The following is a 25,099-nucleotide window of genomic DNA, read 5'->3' on the forward strand; positions in this document are numbered from 1 at the left end:
TATTATAGACATTAATAAGATTCCCTTCAGCTTTCTTTTCTCAAGACTGAACAGTCCCAGTTCTCAGCCTCTCTTTGTAGGAAAGATGTTTAAGTCCCCCAGTCGTACTTGCAGCTCTCCTTTGGACTCTCTGGTAGTCTACATTATACAAACCATGAATGCTTCATGTTCTGCTAAAATCAGGCTCGGGGAAACCCAAATAGACCCTTAAGCAAAGTTTTGCAAACTACTTAAAGCAGAAAGGTTTTGATATTTTATTGTCTAAAGATTGCAGGGGGGGATACACAGGTCTTGACTCATCTCTATGCAGGAGCACGTGAGCTGCGACCACGAGCTCCGGCATCAGGTTTAGGTTAGAATTGAAAATTAATCTTCTGGTTTGTTTGAAAGTATTAGGCAGTGTCTGATTACAATTGGCTGAGACATTTTATTGCTGGGTGAAGAAATAAAGAGTGGGAAGGTGTCCTGTGAGAATCCGTGTTTATGATTCTTTTAAAAAATATCAGATAATGCCCTTTCTACTGTTCACATAATCCCTGAATCATCAATGCGATGGCTCATCCTAAGCAACAAAAAAGAGCAGTTTTTTCATTGTGCAAGACGATAATAGGAGCATTTGCTAAGAGGGCAGCAAAGGTGATTCTGCACTAAGTGGTTCTGACTGCGGGCAAAGCATTCAGAGCAAGATTGACAGGCTATTTTGTATTGGTTATAGAGGTAAACTGGGCACTGAAAAGCTAGATAGCTGGCCTATTCTGAACTGATTTTTAGAAGCTGAAATAGTTTGGCTTATTTGTTTGTGCCACATGGTAAAGGCATTGTTCAGAAATGCTGGTTGGCAATATTAGTCAGTGGCTGTTTTCCACCTGTTTCATCCGGAATTTCTATCTAGAGCCACCTTAAACTTTTTGGTGTACCAAGAATGAAGTTGTTTTCCCCCAGAAGGCTGTCACAGGATTCATGGCTTCTCTTGTGAAAATGAAAAATAAGCACCATTACTTGGTCTCAGTGTATGCTATGATAAATTCTACAGTTCCTTAAGTAGTGGAAGATACAGTGCTATGTTTTGCTGATGCTAATAGTCTCTGGTGATAGGGAGGCTCTATGACTACTCTGTTATTAATGATTACTTTAAAAGGACAGAGCAATGCCGATGCTGCATTTTGCAATTTCCCATGGTTTTTATGCTTTGTTCATATTCCTGGCATCTCTGGATATCCTCAAGCAGGGTCACCAAAGGCAGGTTGCACTGGATCACAGTGTCCAGGTGGGTTTGGAATCTCTGCAGAGGAGACTGCATGTCTCTGGGCCTGGTCCAGGACTCCAGTGTCCTCACAAAAAGGAAGTTTTTCCTCATGTTGAGATGGAACTTCCTGTCTCAGTTGTGCCTGTGGTCCCTTATCCTGAAACTGGGCACCACTGAAAAGAGTCTGGCCCCATCTTCTTGCTTCCAGCGCTTTAGATATTGATAACTATTGACAAGATCCCCTCTCGGTCTTCTCCAGGCTAAACAGTCCCAGGTCCCTCAGCCTTTCCTCATCAGAGAAATTCTCCAGTCCCCTCATTATCTTTGTAGCCTGGTGGACTCTTTCCAGTAGTTCCCTGTCTCTCTTGAACTGGGGAGCCCAGAACTGGACACAATATTCCAGATGTCGCCTCACTAGGGCAGAGTTAGAGGGGGAGAACCACCTCCCTCAACCTGGTGGCCCCACTCTTCTTAATGCACCCAAGGGATACTGTTTGCTGCCTTGGCCACAAGGGCACATTGCTGGCTCATGGTGAACTTGTTGTCCACCATGGTGGACTACCAGGATAGGATGAGACAGATCTCATAGCAGGGGTATAGTCAGAAGAAAAAATATTTTGGGATGTGGGCCAAAACACAGCTTGAGCACAAGGACAGAGTGAAAATGTAATTGGTAATGAAATAAATGCCCATCCTTTCACATTGAACGTCAGGTTGTTGTACTGGTGTTTTTCACATGTGTAATTTAGATAATATAGTAAAATTTGGTGTGCTTCATGGAAAGCTCTCAGGGTCAAATCACCAGGTGTAAAATGCTACCAGATCTAAAATGCTGTGTTTTAAGATAAGCTGAAGGCATGGCTAATGATTACTGGCAGAGTTGTGGGTGGATCCTTACTGGATTCAGATTCTAGCAGTTTTCCAGAGGGTGAGGGATAACACACCAACTAAAGAGGGGATACAAGCTAGGATGGCGAGTAGGCTAAGGAGCTTGGAGTAATTAAGTCAGTGAGCTCTTACGACTTAACTAGAATCTCCCTAAATCCATTCCATACAAATGCTGCAAGCAAATCAACCTTAACTGTGTGAATTAACTGAGAGTTGTGGGTGTGTGACTTTTCAGCATTAGAACAGATGCATGTGCAGGCAGGTTATAAACTGATCCAGTATAAGATCATCTGGAATTAAAAGCATAAGGAGAGATTAGGTATCTCAGATCCTATTCTCAAATCCATCTAACTTGAGTGGCTGGGCAGACATGCAGAGGAAATACTGCCTTTCATACTGGCATTATCTCAAAGGTTGTGCAAGATAAATCAGACCTGGTGTGGGACAGTAAACATTTTCCTACATTTCTGAGCTTTCTTCACTGACCTGTCTATACAACTTGACCTCACTGGTTGATCAGAACTAGCTTTGAGCACATCCCTGCAATGTTTGCTTTCAGAGTTAGTGCTGGAAGAAAGTATTTGCAGCTGGATACAACCCCTGGCACTGGAACAGAGGCAGGTGTGTTCATGTTCAGAGGTATGTCCAAAGGTCTGCAAGGGCAGTGGTTGCAGAGGGGAGAGTTATAGCAGGAGAGCAAATTGTTCAGACAATTAAAACTGTCAAAACTAAAAGCTTAGCTAAAAAGCGTAACAATTCAGGCACATTAACTGCTTTGCCTTTGTGTGCTCTCTGGAGCTGTGATGTTATCTGATCAGCCACTGGCTGTGATCTGTCTGTGATTAGGATCTATGCTCGTACAATTACGAGCATATGGTATTCTCATTTTAAAAGTGTAAGTTTAAAATAATTACATTCTGGTGCTTTTGAAAAGAATTATTTAATTAATCTCTATCTTCTGGAATGTTTTTGCTGCCAGTTAAGATTTAGTTCTGGCCTGGAGCCACCAAAATCATAAGGCTTCTGTCAAGCTTCATAATAATGTTAAAAGAGAGTTGCTCAGTTTCCTTTAAGGAAGTAAGAGCACTTCCTATGTTTTTGTTTTCACTTTCCCTGCAGTTCAGAGAGGCGTATGATCTACCATTGCATAGAAAAAGGAGTAGAAATGCAGTGACATTGCTGAAGTGGATGACATAAAGTGGGGCTTGTGGCAGATTTTTATAGATACTAAAGTATTGTTTCTACAGGGCCTCCCAAATGTTGTGCTGGACTGGGTTGTTAGTGCTGGGGGGCTGCTAGTGACTTGGGCTTTTTTGTGTTTCTACAAAGTAACTTACACAGCTGTAGGACAGTGATCTTATTTCCAAACAAAAAGAGTTAATCAAGACCAGATAAAGCATTTGTGGAGAAGTTTGCCTGAATGGAAGGAACTTTTGAACAAAGGGTTTAAATTGACTAAAAGAAACCAAAGTGAAGGACACCTGCTCCTTGAAATGTTTTATGGTTTTATATATTTACTGTTCAAATAATCCAAGTGAGACCTATAAATTCATGACAGCTGGAAAACCAAAGCCCAAAGCAAGGAAACATTCCTAAAATGAATATGAAAATGAGAGAAGAGGAATTAAATTAGTAAAGGAACTGTGGTAATCTCAGTGCTTATGATTTGGGTATGCCATGAAGTCTGACTTCTCTAAAAAGGAGAATGTTTTGTGATCCAAAGTTACTTAAAGGCTGTTTAAAGCTTTGTAATTTGATGTTTTTAATTCCAGACTGGATTTAATTGGTAGTCTTAACAGTGAGGCTTCTCTGTGGTTTGTAAGGAAGCGCTCCCTGCTATGTCGTGTTCTGTTTGAAATGCAGCTTCAAATCCAAACCCACATCCACCTTTGGAGTATCTGCTGCACACCGAGAGACCCTGTGGTAGTAGATGACCTGTGGGTTTGTTTCTGTTGAGTGAAGTGGTCTTTCTCAGCCTTCATTTAGGTGATCTGAAATGTGTAGGTTCCTTAGAGGTGGGGACATTTTTAGTTTTTTGATTCAATTGGGCAAGTCTGTGTCAGGTCTGTAGTGTGAAATGAATAGTCCTGATAGGCTGCAGCGAGGGAAAGGAGAGGGTCTGGGAAAGGAACACTGATTCTTTGAAATGCTACAAAAATGCAGGTGGCAGGAGTATGTGCTTCATTTTAATGCTTTTGGTAGTAGAACTTTAATGGTGCCTTTTATTCTTGATGAGGTGCAAGGGCACATTCTAAAATCTTTTTATCTACAGGAGAGCATCAGTCTGCAGCAAATACATTTCTGTATAAATCCTGTCCTCAAAGCAGTGGCCAAACTGGCTTGTGTGACCTAGAAATTGGGAAGTTTTATATTCAGATGTATTTTCAGGCAGAAAACAAAAATATTTCTTCAAATACTCCAGTGTTTTTCCAATTTTTTTTGCTTGCTACTGAAGGGGAACACTGTCAGTCAGCTTTCAAATATTATGCTAAATGTTACTGAATCAGTAAGCTTTATGCTCTTTCTTTAATGTAATAGGAGTATAACAAATCTTTATCATAGTCATAATGAGAAATAGTAAAAGGTATTGCCCATTGAACCTAGATTTTTGTTTCTGCTAAAGGGCATAAGTGTGAAACCCCAGGGTATATGAAAACTCATGTTTTGCTCTCATGGTGAAACACTGGAATGGGTTGTCCAGGGAGGTGGTTGAGGCCCTGTCCCTGGAGGTGTATAAGACCAGGCTGGATGAGGCTCTGGCCAGCCTGATCTAGTGTGGGGTGTCCCTGCCCATGGCAGGGGGGTTGGAACTAGATGATCCTTGTGGTCCCTTCCAACCCTGACTGATACTATGATACTATGAAATTGATTGTACATCCATTGCAACGTGAAAACTGACATCAGTGGTGTAAATTGATTGTAACAAGAGCTGTGTTGAGGGCATATTTGGGCTTACCACCTGATCTATATAAACTGGAGCAGGAAAACCTAGCTGAATTCTGCTCTAGTGTTTTTTTTCATTCCTATCTTTGGTAGCTTGCTTGGAAGCGTGCTGGTTCAGAAACAAGCTCAGCAGGATAACCCAGATATATCCTGCATCATCACAGCACCCGTCATCGTTCCTTCCCTGGATGCATCCTATGAATACAATCCCCTGGATCCTGTTTTGGATCCAAACAGCAGACTTAAAACTTGCGCTGTATTTAGTGCTTGTAAGCAATCACATAAATACAGACTTCAAGCAAAGCATTTTGCTGACCAAAAGAGCTTAAGGCTTGTTTCCAATTCACCTATATCACACTTGGTGTGTAACCAAGGAAAGAGAAATAATCTGTGTGTTATATAGGGATATAGTATGTATACACACACACTCCTTTGGATAGGGACATGTATATATGATTATGTAGTTTGTTGTTTTGTGGTTTTTGTTTGTGTGTGCTTTGTTTATTTAAATATGCAGCATTTTAGTGCATAGAATTAATATACAGATCTTTTAAATATGCAGAATTAAGATAATCCAAAACCTCCTAGGAGAGGTGTCAGTAACCAGTTGAGTAGGTGGGACTTCAAAATATGTAGATATACGGACTCTGTTTAAAGGGACAAAGGGACTATATTAAAGGATGGAATGGTTTGCAGTGATAGATGAAGGAATGTGTAATCCTGTTTTTCTCTGGAAAACAGCAACAGAGGGAAGAATTGTGTGGCACCTATGGAAAGTAGGGGACTACTTCTCTACAGCTGATGGAAAATCAGATCATCATGATGCTTGTAATTCAGAACCTAAGAGCTTTATAGGAGGGAAAACAATCCTAACTGGAGAAGTTAGTACTTGGGTGTTGTCAACAGACATCTCTCTGAAAGCCTGTAGTTCAGATTCTTGTATCTGCAGTGGGTTTCATCTGTATACTTCCCTGCATGTGGAGCAGAATTCAGCAAAAGTGTTCTTGTCCTGGCTCTGAGTCTCACAGAGAGAAGTGATACGGCAGAGCATCAGTGACTAACAAGTTTGACTAAAAGTACTAACCAAAAAGCAGAGGCTGTATGAACTGGCACACGTGAATTTTGGTGCTCACCATCACTTTGTCCACTGTTCTAAACAGATATCTGAGTCTGGCACAAAGTGGAACATGAAGGAAACTTCAGACAGTTTGTAATAAATGTTCCATAATTGTTTCTTTATGTGATCCTGCTTTTTCCTCTTTGTTTACAGTCAGAGCTAATTTAGACTCTTGCAAATTCCTCCAGGCAGGGGCGCGTCATCTCCATGTGCTGGCTGGTGGGAACACTTCATGTTCTTTATAAACAGACTAGTGAAGCTAGTAGGAGGGGGGGAAAAAAAAAGCCTCTGCCAATGGGGTGCTGCCAGAGCCTGGGCACTGTCTCCAAGATTAGTCTCTAAAGGGTAAGTGTTCTGGGAAGAGGGAGAAAGGAGAGTAAATGTAAAATGTCTGTATTTATTTTTAAGGGAAGAATGTGCAGGACATCAAAATGATATTTGGATTGCAGCTGTTCAGAACTTCTCTGACATATAATGATAATTTTAGGAGTATCAGAGAGATTGGGGAAGGAAAAGAGCGGTCTGGGACAATTACATCCCAAAGGAATGAGATGTTTGCAGTAAATTATATTTTGGCCAAATAGCTTCCTCCTTCTCTAAGTTAGTTGATGACAATTACATTTTTTCTTTTCTTTTTTCTTTTCTTTAATTATTGTTATTATTAATGCTTTAGGAACTATGGATTATGCAGAAATAACAGCAGTACTGATACCTTTAAATGACTGCATGGTGAAAATGTATGGTGTGCAGGTTTCATAAAGAGTGATTTTGAAGTGTTGCTGAATAAAAGGGAAATGTACAGGTCACAAGTATGGTATTTCTTGTTTGAATTGTCAGGTTTTAGAAGTGTTTCCTTACAAGGTGATCAGTGGTCAAAGCCCAGAGGAGGTAAGCTGGTACACCTACACGGTATTCTGTGGACATCTGGGAATGATAAAAGAATCACACACTTAATGATTTTTTTTTTTTCCCCCATGCTTTTTAACAGTTCCCACATTTCCTTTGCTACTCCCCACCCATGTTATCCTTGTTCAAGAAAATACAGCCTTACAATTTTATCAGAAAACTCATGGTGCAAGTCTAAGGAAATTCCAGAAAACAGGAGATTTCTGCCTGTAAAATAAGCCAGCTCCTGTGCTGGGAAATGCATAGTGCAGTTGTAATGCTTTAACATTAACTGCAATACTAATGCCCTAAATAGGAATACAGATGTCTCTGCATTACTGTTCATTGCCCATTTTTTAAGAGATCCATAGACTTTAGGTTCTAGTTTAAATAAAAGTAATATTCTAAAAGATTTCTAGAATCTCAGAATCATTTGGGTTGCAAAAGACCTTTGAGATCACAGAGTCCAACCTTTATTTTACTCTAGCTGGTGCTAAATCATGTCCTTCAGCACCACATCTCTGCATCTTTTAGACACCTCCTGGGGTGGTGATTCAACCATCTCTGTGGGGAGCCTGTTCCAGATTTGGACTGACAAAAATCAAACATGAAGTTAAACTATGTAAAAGCTTGTTCTACTTGCATCTCATAGCTGATCATCTCAGAAAGAAAACAGCTTGTAATGGTGATTTGAGTAGGACAGAACTGAAACGCTGGAAGCTGCCCTTTGAATCGGAGGTTATAACCTCTGAAGCCTGCTTTCCCAGATTTTCCACCCTAAAACTGCATGACAGTTGTGCTGGAACATGACTGGGAAAAAGAGAAGTTTAAAATGTTCACTGTGTTACCTGTTTTTATACCTTGGGATTTGAAATCTCAGAGTTAAGTGAACCTTTTAGTTCAAGAACAGGGAATTATCTTCAAGGTGTGGTCACATTTCTGTATGGCTAATGCTCTCTTCATCGCTTCAGAATGCCAAGCAACTCTTCACCTTTAGTTATTAAATCCAGCAGTAAATTTGCTGCACAGTGAATGTAATGAGTGCTGTAAGGAGGGACAAAATTGTTTGAGTATAAGCTCTGCTTGATCCCTTTGCTTTAATGAAGTGAGAGCTTTTCTTGGTTGCTTTGGTGGGCTGGGCAATACTGCTGTGCTGTTTTCAATAGCTTTTGCACATCTCAAGACCAGCCAGGCTGGTATGAGGATTTTAGAACTGACTTGGTAAGGAAGAAACTTGAAATGGGAGAAAAGAGGGACTTAAATATAGATATGTTAATGGTCTAAATACTAAAATATATTAAATTTACCAGCTTTGTTGTTACTTTTTAGGATGCTAAAATGTTAAGTAATTTGAAAATATGCTCTGTGGTTCAACTGTTGTGTGCAGTAGTCTGCTGCTCACGCTTCGAGTTCTGCTGCACAGTTTCTCATTCTGTTCTGAAGTCAGAAGTCATTTGTTCTGCTCCTAAGCTTTACTTTTGACAGGAACAGCAGAAAAAAGTAAGCAAAGAAGTGTGGACATCTGTATGGTCATCACATGTAGGGCCACTCTGAGAGGTGTTTGTTGTATTTGTTAAGAAACCTGTGGCTTCACCACAGTCATGTCATTCATGCTCTTAGTAAGTAGATATTGTATGAAGACTCCTACTATTTGTTCTTCCCACTCTTAGATCTGCTGTATCTCAACCAAAGGAGCATCTTCTCTGTCTGCTTCTTAGCATTCAGATTCTTTTTGTAGATGTGTTAGACAATTAGCATGCTCATGTGGGGCATGAAAAGCCTTTTAGAGTCATAGAACAGAATCAGCATTTGAGTTGGAAGAGACCTTTAAAGGTCTATCCCTCCTGCTGTCAGCAGGGGCATCTTCCATTAGAGCAGGTTTCTCAGAGCCCCCTCCAACCTGACCTGGAATGTTTTCAGGGATGGGGCACCTGCTACCTCTCTGGGCAGCCTTTGTCAGTGTATCCACACCCTCACTGTAAAAAACAAAGTAAAAAAAATCATCCTTGTATCTCATCTAAATGTCCCCTCTTTCAGTTTAAACCCTTCACCCCTTGTTCTGTCACAAGCCCTGATAAAAATGTCTGTCTTTCTGGTAGGCCACTTTAAGTACTGAAAGGCTGCAGTAAGGTCTCCTTGGAGCCTTCTCTTCAAAGAGAACAATCCCAACTCTCAGCCTTTCTTCATATGAGAGGTGTTCCAGCCCTTTTATCATTTCTGTGGCCTCCTGTGGACCTGCCCCCATAAGTCCTTGTACTTCCTGTGCTGAGGGCTTCAGAGCTGGGTACAGCACTGCATATGGGGTCTCAACCAGAGTGGAGCCAGAATCTCCTCCCATGACCTGCTACCCATGCTTCTGGGGATGCAGCCCAGGGTACAGTTGGCTTCTGGGTTGCAAGTGCACATTGCCACCTCTTGTTAAGCTGTTCATCCACCAGTACCCCAAGTCCTTCTCTGCAAGGCTCCTCTCAATCATACCAACATGTAGGTATGCTTTGTTGAATAGGTTCTGCTTCCTATTGTTTCTCTACATGACGTACATGGAGTGGTGCATGCTGCCTTTTTTTACCACTGCTTTCCTGACCGTCACGCTGTTTTTATGAGGTCGCTGACCTGTTTGAACTTACAGTCAGGGTCTGTGTTTCCTGTGGACTGACATGAGTAACATTACTGAACAGGTTTAAGTTAACTTTGTTTCAATGATGATCTGGTGTGTGTGTTTTTGCCTTTTTTTTCAGAAATGCCTTTTTTTTTTTTGCCAAGCGATGTGACCTATTTCTCAGAAATGCTTTAATAAAAAAAAAAAGGAATGCTTGTTTCTTTCTGATGGGAAAGATGGAAAATTATGATGAACAGCATCACAGATGTTTGTTACTTCGTGATGTTATTCAAAATGCAACTGCAGTGCTACAGGAATCAAGTGTCCAGTTTAAACTGCTGACATTAGCTGCAGGGCTTTTGTGAGGGTTTTCTCAATGTGGTGATTACAAGCATGAGTAACTAAGCAGGTCGTGCTGACCAGGGAATTAGTTCTGCTGAATGTTCCCATTTACTCTCTCTTCTGGTGCTTGCCATAGGTTGCTGTAGCACTGGTCAGTTTGGTCGTAACCACAAGATCCCAGCCGCTGTTTTACATTCCTGCAGCAAAAAAAAAAGCAAATCCTTTGAACCACCAAAGAAAAGGTTTGGCTTTCCCCACTTGCTGACACACTTGTTTCCTACAGTTTTCATTTCAAGAGTATGAAGTTCTTTAGCTGTCTGAGAATGTCTGGATGCTGGACTTGCGGGGTTTAGTAGATGAAAAACGCCCTGCCTGGTTGTGTGCTGCCAAATGGCTGGGTAATAATTGATGCAGCGTCATGAGTTAAAATGAAACTTAGGGCAGAAATCCTCATTATAATTGTATCAGAAGCTGTCACTGTTTCAGATGTCTTCAAAATAGATTTTGTCAGAAAATAAGCCTGCAGATGTAGATAAAAGATCAAAGATGCATCAAAAAGCAATTATGATTAAAAACTCTCCTCTGCAGTGTGCAGATGTCAGACTAGTAAGTGAGTCCTTGTGTTCTGCTGTGACTCTAAAACTGTCTGAATGTTACTCCAAATCAGCTTAGGTTGTCTGTAGGCTGCTTCTTCCCATCCTCAGGCTCTTGCTACAAAATATATTTCTATCTGCCTTTGTTATATAGTTAGGTACTGTAGGAGAAGAGTTGTTACATTACAACAAGGTACAGGCTTAATTCTACCTTCCCTTTTAGGCAAACTTACCGTTACTCTTTGCTTGTTTCATGGTAACCACTTTTGCTTGTTAGTGTTTCAGTAGGCAGTGTCATTTTGATGTACCATATAGGATATAAAGAGTGATTTTATTGAGTCAGACTTTGAAGAGTACTATTGATTATTTATGTAGACATGCTATTTTAATCAAGTAAATTCATTTAGGCTGTCATAGTGAGTCAGTGTAATAATGTGCTTACGCTTCATGCTGGTTAGTAGGTTTGTATTCTGGATGGATAGGGCTGATTTAAAGGATGTAGCCATATCAGTCAATTGCCCAGAAGTTTGGCAGGGATGGTTTTGTGTCATGTCTAACTACACAAGCACTTTGAAAAGCGCTGACATCATGTTATTTTTGGGGTGTGAGTTAAAATAATCAAATAGTTTAGTTAACCCTGCACAAAATGCCATCTTTATATTTTGCAGAGGAGGAGGAGGAGATGCTGAGGGGAGGTTCTATGTGAGCAGTACCCAGCCACTGCTCAACAAAAAGTAGGTTAGTCATGCCAGCTGGTCTTCTGGGAGCTGCGTGCTGAGCCCATGCTCTGTGCAGCCATTCTACTCTCCTGGTATTGCTAGGGAGTTACAAAATTTTCCACTGAAATGGCCTGGAGTGGAGAGTATGGCTTGATCAGATTTTTCCAAGAGCCTAGCAGAGGCTTTGCTATAGTGTCCTGACTCCCTGGCCTGGCCTGCAATCACAGGCCTTTTGTCAGTGTGCAATAGCCTGGCACCTTACACTGGCACATGTTGGCTCCGTCTTGTGAGATAAGGTGAGATCTGAGGGGGCTCTAAATGCTGTGAGTCATTCTGATGTGTTTTGATGAGCTGAAACTTTTGGATCCTGTTTGAAAGAAAGTCTGTGGGTAGGTGAGTATGCTGCAAAAGGTGGCTCTGGAACAGCCTTTAGTTATCTGCATTTTGATACAGGATGCTTTAGTAGCAGCTGTCCTTCAGAGTGGCTTGGCTGTATATGTCTCTGTCCTGGTTTTGCTGGAACAGAATCAGGCCAGGCGTGGTCTGCAGGCTGTTCGCAGTTCTGAGTCACCCAGAGCAGCTGACCTGAGCTGGCTACAGGTGTATCCCAGACCATAAACATCATGCTCAGCATAAAGGGGAAGCTTGCTGAGGACAAGAGGGCTTCCTGCTTGGGCTCGTGCTCTTGCTCAGGCTCCTCCTGACCCCGAGCCTCTTTCTTCTGTGGGCTTCTTTCTTTGTTTAGTGTAACCACAGTATATTTGATGGACTGGGTATAACATTGTATACTCTGTATTGACATGGGTATCAGCCTGGCTGTTCCATTACATTTTATTCCATTTCAACCTATAAGGGTTCTCTCCTTTTCCAATATCTACTGCAGAGGGGTCACTGGGCCATAGGACAACTGCTGTAGTTTACCCCCAGACACAGACTAAATGTAGACAGTGACAGTCAATTACAGTAAGTTTGTGGTTTGGTAGGTCTATCAATTCCTACATTTATAGAATCACAGAATCTGTTTGGAAAAGACCTTTTTTAAGATCATCAGCTCTAACCATTAACCCAACACTGCCAACTCCACCACTAAACTATGCCCATCAACATCACACCTATGCATCTTTTATATACCTCCAGGGATGGTGACTCTACCACTTCCCTGGGCAGCCTGTGCAAGTGCTTTCAGTGAAGAATTTTTTTCAGATTATCCAATCTAAACTTTCCCTGGGGCAACTTGAGGCTGTTCTGGTCATGAGCAAAAGACCTGTTCTTGGGGATGAACAAAATTCACAGCTTTTCTAGGACACCTTGGAGGGCATTGCCAGAAACTTACTGCTTGTAATGCTGAGTTCTGTTTCTTCTGCAGCGGTTTGGTGCTTACTTGCTTTTAAATGCAGTAACTACTTGCTTTCCTCTGAGGCAATGAGCCAAGGCCTGTACCTGGAGACCAGTGAGGTGGTGGTGTCTGACCTTTGAGTATCGAGAGTTTACAGCGTGAAGATGGTGAGGCTGGGACATGAGCTGCACCCTGGCCTCTGGGCAGTGTACATAGATAAAGATCAGTGTTCTCTAAATGTCAGGTTAGCAGCAGGTGCTCTGCAAGGCTGCAACCTCTTGCAACGTGGTAGCATATTCTGAAGATCCAAAATGTGTTTTGCTGTGGGTTTTTTGTGATCCATGTAAGAATAATGTTGTGGGGAGATGAGGTTGGTTAGCTTACTTCCAGCCCCACCCTGCCTTAATTTTATCTTCTTTAGTGTACAAGTACTCACTTCAATGAGTGCTCACAATGGTTATTGTATTGCCTGCACTGAATAAGTGCTGGCTACCTGCCCTTCTCCGTGGGAGTCTCTGATGTGCCAATACAGGAGCAGAAGCTGCAGCACTCCCATCTTGCATACCGTCACCTGATTGCCAGTAGCTTGATAGGAAGTAGGAGCTGGTGACAGATTGTATTGACAGGCTTTTATTTTACAGCTACTCAACAGGAGCTGGTTCTATTTGTCATAACGTGCAACTTTTTTACTAACAGGCCAAAGTATATTTAAAAGAAAAATCTTCCCACCTTCTTTATAATTTCTTGAATGTTGCATTTTAAACTGAATGTTTTTCAACTTCAGAGCTTGCAGTTAAGGTTTAAGATGAATGAAGCTTTTTTCCTGAAACATTTTGCTGATCTGAGGTGTGTATAAGCTCCTGTTTTCCAGTCTTGCCCTTTTCCCTTTATTGTGGTAACTTTTTAATGCAGCAGTAGTATTAATGAGTGTAGATTATGCTCAAGACCTCTTGTTCCCAGGAGTGTTTTAATAGATTTTTACCTTCTCCTGCCTGCTAAGTCTAATTTTGCTTTTTCCTGTGGTTTCCCTTCTGTTCTTCCATCTGTCTGGTTGAACTGCCTTATTCTCTCTCTATAATGTTTTGTATACACTAATCCTTCTACTTTCTGCCCTTCAGCTTTGTTTGGTTTCAGTAGTTTCGTTCAGTTTAGTTTCAGCATCCTTCTCTAAGATGTTCCAGGATGAGCTATGATTTTGTGGCACTGAGACTGTTCAAACCATCCCTTCTGTTTCTCTTCTTTTTTCTTAACTTTATTACTTCCTGCACATGCCATTTACGGTGCTATTGGCACTTTGGAAGAATGCTGTACTAGCTCTGGTTTCTTGCTTCTCAGCATTGCTAGTTCTTTCCATTTTCCCCACTGTCTCCAGCAGCTGTAAAGGTAAGTCTCCAAGTAAAATCAGATGGAAAGACCTCAGTCTTGCAAAACACACATGCATAATTCCTTTCACTTACTGTAGGTCCCACTGCCTTAGTTTCTGGAATATCAACGCTTAATGCTCTGGGTCTTTCCAACTTGTAGATCCCACAACTCTTCTGATGACCGACCACAATAGATAAAATATGTGCAGTGATTCATGAGCCATTTTTTAATACTAATGAGACAATTAATTGGGGAAGAGAAAAATCAGAATTTTGAGACTGAGATTTTTACATGGCTGATCAGTTCTCAGGGACAGAGATTAAAATCTAGGAAAAGATGGATATTTTTTGCAGTACAGAAGAGTTATGATAAATACATGTTAATTACGTGCCTACGTAAGCCTTTTCATTCTCACAAGCAGGAAGGAAGCAAGAGAGCTCACTTCTGGGGAGCAAATAAGTGCTGGGGCAAAAGAAAATGGTGGGGGTGGTGGGGAAAAGGTTATTTTCTGTGGATGTTTTGGATGTGCATCATAAACAGAACGAAGTTCAAAGGACCTGGGAATCTCAGAAGATTCTTTTCAAGATTTACCAATTTCCTGCAACATGCTGTCAGCACTAGGAAAAGGCATCTCTTGGCATCTAACAGCAGCTGGGTGTTTTGAAAAAGAGAATGTGTGTGAAAGCAAGCCCCTCACCCCCCTGCCACCCATCCCCTACACAGAGCTGTTTTCCAGTGGAAAATGGACATCTGTGAAAACAGGGCACGTCGGCGATTTCACAGGCCTCGGGAAGTAATTCTACAAGGAAAAGTGTGGTTTTGACTGATTGTGCTGCTTGTTTGGGTATTTCCAGGAGAGGGCTGGGGTATTTTTTTTTTTGTCTTTCTTTTTTAAAAAATTAAATATTGTTGATTTAAAAATACTGTTCTGATCCTCATCAAAACAGTTGCCTAAAACTATTGTTACACAGAACTATTCCAGGTGTTAATCTTAAGACAGAGTACTTTTCCATTCTCTGCACAATGACATTGATAAATTTTTCTTGCCTTTCATCAGTAAAAGGGCCACTAGGTAGAGAAACCAACTTTTAACCTGCATTTAAAAGTGTGTGTGTGGACTGATTAAATGTGTCATGGGATTATTTTGTTTTCTAGGGATGATTTACCAAATTGCTCTTGAGAGCCCTTAAGTAATAATGTTCTTGTTACAGTTTGCTTTGCACAGGAACAAGAGGCTTTTGTTAATGAACTGTCGACCATGTTATGACATGAGCATTAACCCCATATAAGCAGAAGGAAAAAAAAAAGCTTAATTTTAAGGGAAATGGCCATTTTTATTTATTTATTTCTTAATTTGCTTATGGAAATAGAGTTTCTCTCATCAGTAGAGTGAAGACAATTTATTGATAGTGTTGCTGCCAGTTTGAATTGTTGCACATTTTTACCTTTAAATAAATTACATTGTCAAAAGGACCTTTTAGTTTTCTGTGCTAGAGCTGCCACATCTGAAGTATATTCACCAAGGTTTTGTTGTTTGCAGGCACTATTGAGATATGAAGATGAAACCATGAAGAGGAAGCAGAACAAATAATAATGCTTTTCCGAAACCGCTTTCTGATCTTGCTGGCTTTGGCAGCCTTGTTAGCCTTTCTGAGCCTCAGTCTACAATTCTGTAAGTGTCCTCCCCTTTGCTTTTCTATATGTAGCGGTCTATAGGTGTATTTAGAATTGGCTGTGCTTAATGAGTTGCTCAGACATTCTTTCTAGAGTTAAATATTTGGGGGGTTTGGTTTTGTTTTCAAAAATAGGAAAATAAATGTCGGAATAAAACCAATTTTGTGTGCCATGTAGGAACCCTGCACTCCAGAGACATTTGAATTCGGGCTATCTCAGAAAAAAAACCCACCACACTTCATTTTATACTGCAATTAAGGAACTGAATGTGGTTAAATCCTTCCATGAAAGCAGACAAAATACATCTGAGTCAAAACTGCTGCAATTCCTATTTCACATTGCATCAGACTGCCTGGGATTGAGAGAACTGCTGTGAGAGGGTTGAGTGTTGGAACTTCTCCCTGGTTGTACCCTCATGTTAGGAAACTTTAAATAGTTGAATTGGCTCATCATAAGTGGCTGGTTTCTTTAAGAAAAGATAAGTTATGTTGTTCTTCAGATCACTTTATCATGAGTCAGTCCAGAGGGCTGTCATTCACTGATAACTGCACAGGAAAGTGGTGCTGGATTCAGGTTATTGTCTGTTGGCAAATTAGCATTGTGCTATATGACAGCTCATCACCTGGCTCATGGATGATAACATTTGTGAGATGATAAAGTGAGTTGTTTTTAAAGCTGATACGTGCTGATGCTATTAGTTGCTGTTAGAATGTCAGGGAAAACACAAAGTGTATGACAGCAGCTCAGTTCTGGAGCCCTCAACATACGAGAGACATGGAAATGTTTGGGTGGGACCAGAGGAGGCCACGAAGATGATCCGAGGGCTGGAGCACCTCTCCTATGAAGACAGGATGAGTGAGTTGAGATTGTTCGGACTGGAGAAGGCTCCCAGGAGACCTCATTGTGGCCTTCAGTATTTGAATGGGGCCTCCAGGGTAGCTCCTGAGTGACTCTGTTTTACAAAGTAACCGGGTGAGTGGTAATGACTTCAAACTGGAAGTCAGATTTAGATTAGACATCAGGAGGAAATTCCTCCCCGTGAGTGTGGCGAGGCACTGGAACAGATTGCCCAGAGAAGCTGTGGATGTGGGATGTGTCTAGTGGGACACATCTAGTGGGATGTGTCCCTGCTCATGTCAGGGAGCATGGAACTAGATTATCTTTAAGGTCCCTTCACCCTAAACCATTCTATGATTCTTTGTTGTCTTGCATCATGGTTTAATGTAAGAGCGTGATCCTTCTGGTCTGTGCGGTTTTTTGCATAGTATAAAATAAACAGCAATTGCTTTTTCAGCCTCCTGTGGGTACATGCCAGTGGGTCTGATTGCAGCTTGTTTTGCTCATTAGGCTCTTTATGACTCCAGCCTTGGCATTATATGTTTGGTCATGAATTGTGTACAGGCGGAAAGCTTTATTTAGAGATGAAGAGGTGGGCATATAGGAAAATGAATCACATTTCATTGCAAGAGGAAGTTGCTTTCCACTTAATTAGAAGATAACACTTTTGCAGGAGGGATTCCAGGAGAAAGATGTGTGAGGGGTGCTTTAAAAAGCACTTAGGCTCCAGCAAGCAGCCATCATGAAGCTTAGTGCCAATACCAAAATATGTACAGCAAGCTTTACATAGCAAGAACTGCAATACAGGGTGGCAGGAAGCAAATAGTTTGCTATAGACGTAGCCTGATATTTAAACTTCTCCCTGCTTCAGCTTGTAGAGACTGTTTCAAACTCAGACCAAAGACCATTTCCAAAGCAATGATCTCCTTCTATCACCAGTTAAAACTATTATAGAAACTAGCTAAAGTTTTGAGAATTTAAAAACCAAACCAAAATTTTGTTAAGCCAAAACCAGTTTTTCTCCTCCAACCACAAGGCAATGTGCTACCTGCAAAATTGAGTTAGAGAGTCTACAAATGCTTGATGAGCTGCTTTCAGATAAAAGATCATAGTATCATAGTATCATTCAGGGTTGGAAGGGACCACAAGGATCATCTAGTTCCAACCCCCCTGCCATGGGCAGGGACACCCCACACTAGATCAGGCTGGCCAGAACCTCAGCCAGCCTGGTCTTAAACACCTCCAGGGACGGGGCCTCAACCACCTCCCTGGACAACCCATTCCAGTGCTTCACCACTCTCATGGTGAAGAACCTCCTCCTCACATCTACCCTGAATCTCCCCACCTCCAGCTTCATTCCATTCCCCCTAGTCCTATCACTACCTGATATCCTGAGAAGTCCTTCCCCAGCATTCCTGTAGGCCCCCTTCAGATACTGGAAGGCCACAATTAGGTCACCTCGGAGCCTTCTCTTCTGCAGACTGAACAGCCCCAACTCCTTCAGTCTGTCCTCATAGGAGAGGTGCTCCAGCCCTCTGATCATCCTTGTGGCCCTTCTCTGGACACGCTCCAGCACCTTCACATCCCTCTTGTAATAGGGGCTCCAGAACTGGACACAGTACTCCAGGTGGGGTCTCACCAGGGCTGAGTAGAGGGGGAAGATCACCTCCTTCGACCTGCTAGCCACACTTCTCCTGATGCAGCCCAGGATCTGATTGGCTTTGCGGGCTGCAAGTGCACACTGAGAGCTCATGTTGAGCTTTTTGTCCACCAGCACCCCCAAGTCTCTCTCCTCAGTGCTGCTTTCCAGCAGTCACTGCCCAGCCTGTATTTGTGCCTGGGATTGCCTCGACCCAGATGCAGGACCCTGCACTTGGTCTTGTTGAACCTCATGAGGTTGGCTTGTGCCCACCTCTCCAGCTTGTCAAGGTCCCTCTGGATGGCCTCCCTTCCCTCCAGCGTGTCTGCTGCACCACACAGCTTGGTGTCATCAGCAAACTTGCTGAGGGTGCACTCAATGCCACTGTCCATGTCCCCCACAAAGATGTTGAATAAGACAGGTCCCAGGACTGATCCCTGAGGGACTCCGCTTGTCACTGGCCTCCACTGGGACATGGAGCCATTGACAGCCACTCTTTGGGTGCGGCCATCAAGCCAGTTCCTTATCCATCTAGTGGTCACCCATCAAACCCATGTGTCACCAGTTTGGAGACCAGGATGTGGTGTGGGACAGTGTCGAAGGCTTTGCTCAGGTCCAGGTAAATGACATCAGTTGCTCGCCCCTCATCTCTTAATTTTGTCACCTGCTCATAGAAGGCAACCAGGTTGGTCAGGCAGGATTTGCCCTTGGCAAAGCCATGCTGACTGTTCCCAAGATAGCTGTAAATTTTCAGTTTTCCCCAAATTATAGTTCCCAATTGGTTTTAACGTGTGTTCTCAAGTTGAGTTTGGCTGTAAATAAATCATACAGTGTGAAACCTGGAACAGATCAGCAGAAGAGGCAAACTCCTCAGTGGCAAATGCCTCCCGGTTTTGTACGTGTTTTGATTTTTAAATAGTATAGAAAAATGGCAGTTTTAAAAGCTAAAACACCCAATATGTTCCACTGCTGACTGAAAGCAGACTGTGATGACTCTGGTGGGTAATCATAGTGATGAGAGTTTTTATTCGGGGAAACCCTTTGGGCGGGGTGACAGCTTGACTTCCAAACCAAATACGACTGGCAGCTTAAAGCTCTACTGAGATTTGTCTTTGTTACCCTTGTTTCATGTCTGGGGCCAGATCTGTGGAAAAGAGGAGGGAAATATTTTTCTCATAGTATTTCTCACTCCACACATGGTTTTACTTTCCTCCCCTCATTGTTTTAGTAAATGGTCATGGTTCTAAAATGATTTAAAACTTCAGTATTGAAGAGAAAAGCTTAGAATAGAATAAACCAAACCAGGTTGGAAGAGACCTTCAAGATCATCGCATCCAACCCATTAACCAATCCAACCCACCTAAACAGCTAACCCATGGCACCAAGCACCCCATCAAGTCTCCTCCTGAACGCCTCCAATGACGGTGACTCCACCACCTCCTTGGGCAGCCCATTCCAATGGGCAATCACTCTTTCTGTATAGAACTTCTTCCTAACATCCAATCTGAACCTCCCCTGGTGCAGCCTGAGACTGTGTCCTCTTGTTCTGGTACTGGGTGCCTGGGAGAAGAGACCATCATCTGCCTGTCTACAACCTCCCTTCAGGTAGTTGTAGAGAGTGATAAGGTCACTCCTGAGTCTCCTCTTCTCCAGGCTGACCAACCCCAGCTCCCTCAGCCTCTCCTCATTGGGCTTGTGTTCCAAACCCCTCACCAACTTTGTTGCTCTTCTCTGGACTCGTTCCAGCAAGTCAACATCCTTCCTAAACTGAAGGGCCCAGAACTGGACACAGTACTCGAGGTGCGGCTTAACCAGTGCAGTGTACAGGGGCAGAACTGGTTTTGATGGACTTTTCAGTCAGACTGTTTGAAAATGAAATTATTTTGTTTTTATCTTTAAAATACTTCAGAATTTTGCTTTGTCAGAAAAAAAAGATCAGTATGGAAGAACGACCTGTGCTAGGCTGTATTTTTGTCTCTGTAAATATCTGCAATGGGTGAAGCTTGACAATTTACTTCTGTGCAAATGCAGGCTGGGATACTTTTCTTGTCAGAGAAAAAGGTTGCAGTGGTTGGGGTATTCCTTCCTACTCTGTGCTGTATAAAGTGCCAAAGGGATTGCAAATGCAGTGGTTGGGGAGTTCTGTAGCACAGGGATGGTGAATGGCAGCACAGCTAGATCCAAGTGTGTTATAAGGGGTGTGTCAGAATCTGGCTATGGTCCTGTAGCTTCATGCTGAGGAGAAAAGGTATAATTTAGGTCCCTGTCAATGTTAATTAGGTTTGTTAGCCCAGGTAGGTCAGCTTGGGAACAGGAGGTTGCAAGTATGCCTGAAGAGCTGCTTGCTTTTATCCCCTTAAAATTGGTGTCCTGTAGGAGAACCCAATTACTGGGCAAGCACAGAGATTCCAATACCTTAGAACAGCTGTGACTGCCTGTGGAAGCCTGGAAATGGGTTTCCTCAGGATGCCTCAACTATTTATCTTTGAAGCTACCTTGAACAAACCAAATGGAAGGGAACTGTCTGAGTTAGTGGTTAAGACACCATGTATAATCCCTAAGGTTTACTTGGCCGTGGATGTTTATTTTTTCATTGAATTCATGTAAATATTTTTTCAACCAAGTAAATGCCACTTGTTTGTTTTAGTTCTATTTTTTACTTTATTTCTGTTTACTAGAAGAAACACTTAGCAGAAGAGGATTAAAACTATAGTGGGAAAGCAGCTCTTTCACCTCAATATTTAACTCTCTTATAGATAAGAACCTTTCCTTTAGAGCCTGCTTGTCTCGGGCACTTGCAGAACTGAGAAGTCCTGGCTCTCAGGCAGATCCTGCATATGAAGCAAATGGTTTGAAGTTGTTTTCTCTAAAAGCTTTGAATGTTTGGTCAGTGTCTCACATTTTGTCTGAATTTTGGTATCTGCCAGTGCTTTTTAGGGTGACACCTCTGCTACCCTGGGTGGGTGCTGGTTGGAGCATCTCTCTGATGAGGAGAGGCTGAAAGACCTGGGATTGTTCAGCCTGGAGAAGAGAAGATTGAGAGGGAATCTTATCAATGCTGATAGATATCTAAAGGACAAGAAGTGAGAGGGTGGGGCCAGAAACTTTTCAGTGGTGTCCGATGCCAAGACAAGGGACAGTGAGCACAAGCAGGAACACATGAAACTCCACCTACACAGAAGGAAAAGTGTTCCTTCTTGTGAGGGTGCTAGAGTACTGGAACAGTCTGCCCAGAGAGGTTGTGGAGGCTCCTTCTCTGGAGACATACCAGATTTTACTGGACACTGGTCCTTGGCAAGCTGCTTTGGATGACCCTGCTTTGGCAGGGGTGTTGAACTAGATGATCTCCTGAGGTCCCTTCCAACCCTCACCATTCTGTGATTCACATATAAAGTGAAGGGAGGGTGGTTTTTTTTTTCCCCTTTTAATTACTTTCTCTGCCTTGATGGTTAAGGCTTAGGTGTTGGCATTTCAACACGTCTAGAGATGACATTTTGCTTTTTCAGTAATAATTTCCCTCTACTTCTGTCATCTTGTGTAGCACTGGAGGTTTTGATTTTTGCAGATGAGTCATAGGAAACAGAAATCGGGATTCTCCACAAGGAAAAGCATTTGAGTTTTATTTTATTGGCTTCAGTGCTGCAGGCAGTTCCTATTTCACATGGAGAGCAAGAGCTGTGTGCAGCCCTGCCAGGGTGTTGCCTGTAGGAGGTGATTGCTGTGTTGCAGCCCAACCCCTCTATTAAAACCCTCTTTGCTTTAATAACCCTCTCCCCTCTTCTGTGATTATGCTGTTCACAAGCCTGCTTGGTGACCCAATACAGCTGTACCAGAACAGCACTTGAAACATTTGGGGCTGAGCTTGGTGTCCTTGCTGCTGCTCGCTTCATTTCCTCACTCCAAAGCCCAGCGGTTGTTGGGATGGTCTGGGGAGGAGGCTCTGGGGGAGTGTGAGCCAGTGACAGATGTTGAGTAAGGAGTCACAGGTGGGAACAGAAGTGAAGGCCAAGGAGGTGCAGCATCCCTGTTCAGCCCTTCCATTTGCAAAGCAGGATGTAAAAATGAGGGGAGATTCAGACTAGATATAAGGAATAAATACTGCCCCAGGTTGCCCAGAGAGTTGGTAGATGCTCATCCCTGAAACCGGTCCAGGTGACATTGCAGGGGGCTCTGAGCAACCTTCTCTAGTTGAAGATGGTCTTGCCTAAAAGCATTCTGTGTGCTTCCTTAACTTGTAGCTGTGGCACTGCAGAGCTGCCACTGTCCCCCATCTCCACCCAAACCAGAATGGTGTTGTGAGCTGAACCCACAGTCTCTCACCCAAAGACTGCCTGGTAGGTGCTGAGAGGAGCTGGGATATGTGGAGTACGTGGAGAAAAATGGATGAGCTGGATTTTTCCAGAACTTAATTTGTGAAGGAGAAGGAGGGAAAACCCCCAAAGTATTCAGGAAAATATAATAAAAGCTGGTTGTTTCTGGACAGAATACAAATCCCTGACATCTTTCCAAGATGAATGCCTTACCATCTCTTGCTGCTCCTTACCAACACACAGTAACTACTGGTGTTTCATGTTCTAATAGTATCTCTTCAGTGGAAGAAAAAAGAGTGTTGCATTTTGCTGATTTATACAACTGCCTGTATTTTAAAAGCCACAACTTTAGTGTTCTTGATTCAGGGAACTTGTTTTTGACATGTCCTACCAGCATACAAAATTAAAAGGAGACCAGATACTTCCCTCCCTGAGTTTTGCCTTCAAGCTCATAGCCATGGCAGATTTTCCTCTAATGAGAAGTCTCTCTGGGTTTCTTGAAAGTACTAATTTAATCTGAATTTAAGATTAAAGGGAGAAACAATCCACAAATAATATATCCAAGGCTGTGTACATTTTACTAGTGAATGAAGAAAATTAGCTGTAAATACACAGATTTTGGTTGAAAATTTTCTTCTTAATGTTGTAACTGGAGATTTAAGTGACTACTCTTTGATTCTCAGAGTGGTGTTATGATGTGCCAGTCCAGAAACTAACCCCTGAAGAGGGAGGAAACACATTGAATGCTTGAGAATGCTACTAGAGGACAGTCTTAGTTTCTCCCACAAAACCCAGAACAATCACTTAAAAATGTGTGCTTTCGATATAGAATAGAATAAACCAGGTTGGAAGAGACCTTCAAGATCATCGCGTCCAACCTATCATCCAACACCACCCAATCAACTAACCCATGCAACCAAGCACCCTGTCAAGTCTCCTCCTGAACACCTCCAGTGACGGCGACTCCACCACCTCCCCGGGCAGTCCATTCCAATGGGCAATCACTCTCTCTGTGTAAAACTTCCTCCTGACCTCCAGCCTGAACCTCCCCTGGCACAGCCTGAGATTGTGTCCTCTTGTTCTGGTGCTGGCTGCCTGGGAGAAGAGACCAACCTCTGCCTGTTTACAACCCACCTTCAGGTAGTTGTAGAGAGCAATAAGGTCACCCCTGAGTCTCCTCCTCTCCAGGCTAAGCAGCCCCAGCTCCCTCAGTCTCTCCTCATAGGGCTTGTGTTCCAAACCCCTCACCAACTTTGTTGCCCTTCTCTGGACTCGTTCCAGCAAGTCAACCTCCTTCCTAAACTGAGGGGCCCAGAACTGGACACAGTACTCGAGGTGTGGCCTAACCAGTGCAGTGTACAGAGGCAGAATGACCTCCCTGTTCTTAATGCAGGCCAGGATGCCATTGACCCTCCTGGCCACCTGGGCACACTGCAGGGTCATGTTCATCCTACCATCAACCAGCACCCCCAGGTCCCTCTCTGCCTGGCTGCTCTCCAGCCACTCTGACCCCAGCCTGTAGCACTGCATGGGGTTGTTGTGGACAATGTGCAGAACCTGGCACTTAGATGTGTTAAATCTCATGCCACTGGACTCTGCCCATCTGAATAGGTCAGGGTAAGCTGCTTCTGACAGGATTTGACCAGTAGAAGATACTTGGCAGGCTACTGAACTTCATGAGTCTTCTTTAAATACATGTTTTGGCTTCACACATGATGCTTGAACTGTATGTAAGCAGAGATGAGTAAGTGTTGTTAAAACATATGGTTGAAGGCTACTGTATATAAAGCCTAATGCTTCACAAAACCCAATAGCAAGTTATTAGTGTACTGCAAATCTTTCATGCAGTGTTGGGTTAAATTATAGAGGGAGGGAAACGAGGCTGAAAAATAAGCATTTTAACATTTCTTTCAAAATTGGACTCAATTTTTGGTCCTAATACCTGCAAGGAACTTTCGAAGGGTTGGAATGTGTCCTTTGGTCTTTTAATAATTGTAGTGATTTAAAACATGTGAAAGGGTCAATGACTTCTTGTAGGGACAGTCTCATGGGCGTGTGCCTGTCCTCAATTGTTTGGATATTGAATGGATAGTAAATAACAAGAGAAAAATAAATATTCTCAGTAGGAGAAGGAAAAAAAACAGTTGAGCTATTACTTGCTAATGGATTCATCATACATTAATGCTTTGCTGTCCTTTGTTTGAGGTTTGTGTTCTGCATCTTCATCAGCAGAATGTCCTGACCCAAATCTCCCTTCCTTGTTCAGAGTGCAGACACAGAGTCTAAGCTGGAAAGTACTGTGAAAACTATCTTAAAATCAGTGGGTACAATCAGATTGCTCAAAGGCCCTCCAACCTGGCTCGTCCCTGGAAGTGTTTGAGGTCAGGCTGGATGGGGCTTTGAGCAGCCTGGTCTAGTGGAAGGTGTCGCTGCCCATGGCAGGGGGATTGGAACTAGATGATATTCAAAGTCCCTTCCAACCCAGACTGTTCTGTAATTCTCTGATAATGCACTGGAGTTCCTATTGTGCAGTCTTCAGGAAAGCATGGAGGACTACTGAAACTTCAGGTTTGATGCTAGGTTTGTTTTTCTGAGTTGTGCATTGT

The 25,099-nt window shown here is 42.7% G+C and overlaps 1 protein-coding gene across 3 annotated transcripts in view; it reads left to right on the plus strand.

The window, feature by feature from the left end:
• The window catches only part of PXYLP1 (2-phosphoxylose phosphatase 1), an 83,248-nt gene that overhangs the window by 24,560 nt on the left and 33,589 nt on the right, over nt 1–25,099 (plus strand). For all 3 annotated transcript variants that reach the window (XM_068145473.1, XM_068145471.1, XM_068145472.1), the window contains exon 2: nt 15,574–15,705. In XM_068145473.1, coding sequence (XP_068001574.1) covers nt 15,627–15,705 — 79 coding nt within the window. In that variant the 5' untranslated portion in view covers nt 15,574–15,626. The remainder of the gene's footprint in view (nt 1–15,573; nt 15,706–25,099) is intronic.

Source organism: Melanerpes formicivorus, unplaced genomic scaffold (assembly GCF_026170545.1).
Source record: "Melanerpes formicivorus ecotype bairdi unplaced genomic scaffold, bMelFor1.0.p_v2 SCAF_12, whole genome shotgun sequence".
Taxonomy (NCBI): domain Eukaryota; kingdom Metazoa; phylum Chordata; class Aves; order Piciformes; family Picidae; genus Melanerpes; species Melanerpes formicivorus.